This window comes from Bos javanicus, chromosome X, assembly GCF_032452875.1.
Source record: "Bos javanicus breed banteng chromosome X, ARS-OSU_banteng_1.0, whole genome shotgun sequence".
Lineage (NCBI taxonomy): Eukaryota > Metazoa > Chordata > Mammalia > Artiodactyla > Bovidae > Bos > Bos javanicus.
The window spans coordinates 108,603,790-108,608,188 of NC_083897.1; the positions used below are offsets into that span (position 1 = coordinate 108,603,790).

Below are 4,399 nucleotides of genomic sequence, written 5' to 3' on the forward strand. Positions count from 1 at the left end.
ACACAGGAGTTTGAGCCTTGATTTTTAGAAAACAGAGACTGAGACTCAGCTTAAATGCTGTTAAGATGCTGATTTTGTTAGAATGTGTGAACTCACAGCAATAAGGGTGAGAAAAAGGAAACATCAGGCACGGAAAGATGTGAAGAAATGTAATCCTATGTGTTTATCACGCTGGCCACTGCTTCCCAATGAGCCACAGTGACTCACCAGATCACTCACTGAACAGGCTTGTCTAGAGGTTTAGAATCTGAAAGCACTCCTCAGGTCACTTGGAAGTGTGGAAGAGGGTGGCATTGGTATTTATCTTACAGGCTCTCTCCAGCCCCTCTTCTCATTGGTCAAAGCCCACCCTGAAGGGGCTTCTTCCACACGTAAATGACATGTTACCAGCCTCTCATCAGCCCCTCAGGAGACTAGCTTCTACACACTGCAGTCTGACTATTTCACTTGAATCAGAAAGTAGAGAGGTGAGAAGGACCTGGAGAGAGATAAGGAGTGGAGTTTTTCTGGGTTATTTCCCAGGAGCTGATTGTTGAAATTGCCTTACAGTCCCCTCGCAACAGACATTACGTCACCACACAGAAAGAAGGAGGGTCAAGACCATAGACCCCGCCTGCCCACGGATCCCGCCCACCCACGTGACCTCTTCCTTAACCAATCTCAAGCTCAGGCACTGACCCGGCCCAACGGACGCCATTACCCATCCATCCCAGAGCCCGCACACAGCCACCTGTCGTCTGGCCTGGAGCCCGCCTCCGGCCACCCACATCGTCCACCATGGGAAGGCTCCGAGGAGGCCGCTGGCGCTCGCGCCCCCGCCGATGCCAGCCCCGCGCCCCCGCCGACCGAGCCGTCATTCCCTGGGCCTTGGAGCCGCCGGCCATGATGCCCACACCGCCCTCACAGGTTCGTCAGAACTACCGCCTTGAGTGTGAGGCCGCGCTCAACAGCCACGCCGCCCTGGAGTTCCACGCCTCCTTCCAGTGCCTGGCCCTGGCCTTCTACCTCGACCGTGATGATGTGGCCTTGAAGCACTTCCACCGCTTCTTCCTGCTCCGCTCTCACGAGCACAGCAAAACAGCCGAGAGCCTGATGTTCCTGCAGAACCGGCGTGGGGGCCGCGTCTCCTTCCTCGACATCAGAAAGCCCGAGACCCAGCAGTGGGAGAGTGCACTCCAGGCCATGCAAGACACCCTGCACCTGGAGAAGTGCGTCAACCAGAGCCTGCTCGACCTGCACAAGCTGGCCACCGACAGCAGCGACGCCCATCTGTGCGACTTCCTAGAGACCGGCTACCTGGACCAGCAGGTCAAGTTCATCAAGGAGCTGGGAGACCATGTCAGCAAGCTGAGCAACGTGGGGTCCCCGGAAGGCAGCCTGGCAGGGTACTTCTCTGACAAGCTCACCTTGGGCGATGGCGACAAGGAGGACTGATCCTAGACTGGACTTTCCCCTGAGTCCCGGGTGACTGCCCAAGGTCACCCTGCCTGCCATGAAGTCTGCAGTATTGCCCTTGCAGAAAAACTTCACTGAAGTTTTTTTCTTGCAGTTTTGGCAGTTCTTCACATAAAGTTATTGGTTCTTCAAATAAAGTTAATAGTTGATGCATAAATAAACGTCTCTAATTTGTATGTGCAAATCTCTCACTTTTAAACTTTCAAACAGGTGTACAAGAGTCTCTCCAGCTACCCAGGCCCTGTCCACATGCAGCTTAGGATCTCCACTGATGGAGAGGGAAGGTGTTCCATGGGACCATGGAAAACACAAAATCAATCCTCCCCTAGTAAAACAATGTTGGGTGGGGCGTGGTCTGGGGCCCTGGTGAGTGTGGATGCCTGAGCAGAGTTAAAGTATCAAAACATGGCCTGAAAATCATGATTGGGGTTGATCTGGGGAAAAAGTGAAGGGGATGGGGTTGGGCAAGGGTTGAAATGAAGGGGGTTTTCACTTTGTGTGAAATGTTACTGCTTAATTCTGGGTAGCACGATGGGGGGGTCCAGAAGTCAGCTTGGCCAAATCCCTCTTTGACAAGTTCAAAGTGAAGAGCAGCCCTGGTGAATGGAGGCTAGAATTATCTGGCTTCAGAAGGGATGAACTGCCTATTGTCTGCTGTGTTGCCATCACATTTCCTTGAGATATGTAATCAATACTACATACGTGATTTCATTTAGGCAATATTCCTGTAGGATGAATGGCATTATCCCTGTTTTGGTTTTTTTTAATCGATAGGTTTATACGTGGTGTTTGTATGTTTCTTTCAGGTGTTTAGACCCTGCGTCCATGTTCTCTGTTGTTTCCAGCCCTGAATGACTTATTTCATACTTGGTGCTCACTAACACATAGGTCTCTTAATCCTCACCTGGCACACTTTACTTTTAAGTCAAAATTAGGCTTCCTGATAGAGTTATCTGTACTTTTTTTCCTTCCCTGGAAGAGTGAATTTCTTTGTGTTAAGTTTTAGAAGTAGGAAAACATCCATAAGATTCAGAAATTGAAGTATATAAAAACATTTATTATGAATTATTCATTATGTCACTGTTCCCAGGCTCCCAATCATCTCTATCCAATGGGTGTTTCTATGGAGAGACATGTCCTTGGGGTTTCTTACTTTGATAGTGATGCTGAAATCACCCAATTCAACGACTTTAATATATTTACAGAGCTGTACAACCATCATCACAACTAATTTTAGAATATTTTCATTACACCCCAAATACCTCATGCCCATTTACAGTCTCTCTGAAATACTATCCCCAGATAGACCCTGGTAAATACTGGTTTAGTTTTGGTTTCTAGACATCTGCCTTTTCAAGAAATTTACTATAAATGGAAACATACAATATGCATACTTTTCTGTTGGATTTCTTTCATTAGGCATAGTGTTTTTGCGGTTTACCTGTGTTATATGTTGCTACTTCATTCCTTTTTATTGCTGAATACTATTCTACTCCATAGATATACTACTTCTGTTCATACACCAGTTGGAAGACATTTGAGTTGTTTTACTTATAGTCTTTAGGGAATATTGCTACTGTGAACATTCATATACAAATTTAAAAAGAATGTTTTAACTTCTCCTGGCAAGATACTTTAGGACTGATATTGCAATGGCATATGGTAAACATATATTTAACTTCATGAGAAACTGCCAATCTAAATAAACATAAACAAGTGGGACCTAGTTAAAATTAAAAGCTTTTACACAGCAAAGGAAACTATAAACAAGGTGAAAAGACAACCGATTTTCTCAGAATGGGAGAAAATAATAGCCAATGAAACAACTGACAAAGGATTAATTTCCAAAATATACAAGCAGCTCATACAACTCAATACCAGAAAAACAAACAATGCAACCAAAAAATGGGAAAAAGACCTAACCAGACATTTCTCCAAAGAAGACATACAGATGGGTAACAAACACGTGAAAAGATGGTCAACATTGCTCATTATCAGAGAAATGCAAATCAAAACTACAATCATGTATCACCTCACACAGGTCAGAATGGCCATCATCAAAAAGTCTTCAAACAATAAATGCTGGAGAGGGTGTGGAGAAAAGGGAACCCTCTTGCACTACTGGTGGGGATGCAAATTGATACAGCCACTATGGAAAATGGTATCAAGATTTCTTTAAAAACTAGGAATAAAACTACCATAAGACCCAGCAATCCCACGCTTAGGCATATACCCTGAGGAAAGAAAGTGAAGTGAAGTCGCTCAGTTGTGTCCGGCTCTTTGTGACCCCATGGACGGAGGAGCTTGGCAGGCTACAGTCGATGGGATTTCCCAGGCAAGAATATTGGAGGGGTTGCCATATCCTTCTGCAGGGGATCTTCTCGACCCAGGGATCGAACTCGGGTCTCCCATATGGCAGGCATACTCTTTACCATCTGAGCCACTAGGGAATTCCGACCCTGAGGAAACCAAAATTGAAAAAGACACATGTATCCCATTGTTCACTGCAGCACTATTTACAATAGCTAGAACATGGAAGCCACCTAGATGTCCATTGACAGATGACTGTATAAAGAAGTTGTGGTACATATACACCATGTAATATTACTCAGCCATAAAAAGGAACACATTTGAGTCAGTTCTAATGAGGTGGATGAACCTAGAGCCTATACAGAGTGAAGTCAGAAAGAGAAAGATAAATATACTAACACATATATATGGAATCTAGAAAGATGGTACCGAACAATTTATGCAGGGCAACAATGGAGAAACTGACATAAAGAATAGACTGATGGACACAGGGAGAAAGGAGGAGAGGGTGAGATGTATGGAGAGAGTAACACGGAAACTTACAGTACCCTATGTAAAACAGATAACCAATGGCAATTTGCTGTATATCTCAGGGAATGCAAACAGGGGCTCTGTATCAATCAAGAGGGGTGGA

The 4,399-nt window shown here is 45.3% G+C and overlaps 1 protein-coding gene across 1 annotated transcript; it reads left to right on the top strand.

Moving 5' to 3' along the window:
* The first annotated feature begins 629 nt into the window (after positions 1 to 629).
* Positions 630 to 1,609, top strand: LOC133242858 (ferritin heavy chain-like). The gene has a single exon (XM_061409086.1). The coding sequence runs from the start codon at positions 778 to 780 to the stop codon at positions 1,432 to 1,434; it is 657 nt and encodes a 218-aa protein (XP_061265070.1). The 5' UTR covers positions 630 to 777; the 3' UTR covers positions 1,435 to 1,609.
* Positions 1,610 to 4,399: the final 2,790 nt, after the last annotated feature.

Bases quoted from the DNA above. Each gene is read 5' to 3' on its own strand.
- LOC133242858 (XM_061409086.1), top strand. From the start codon at position 778: ATGGGAAGGCTCCGAGGAGGCCGCTGGCGCTCGCGCCCCCGCCGATGC.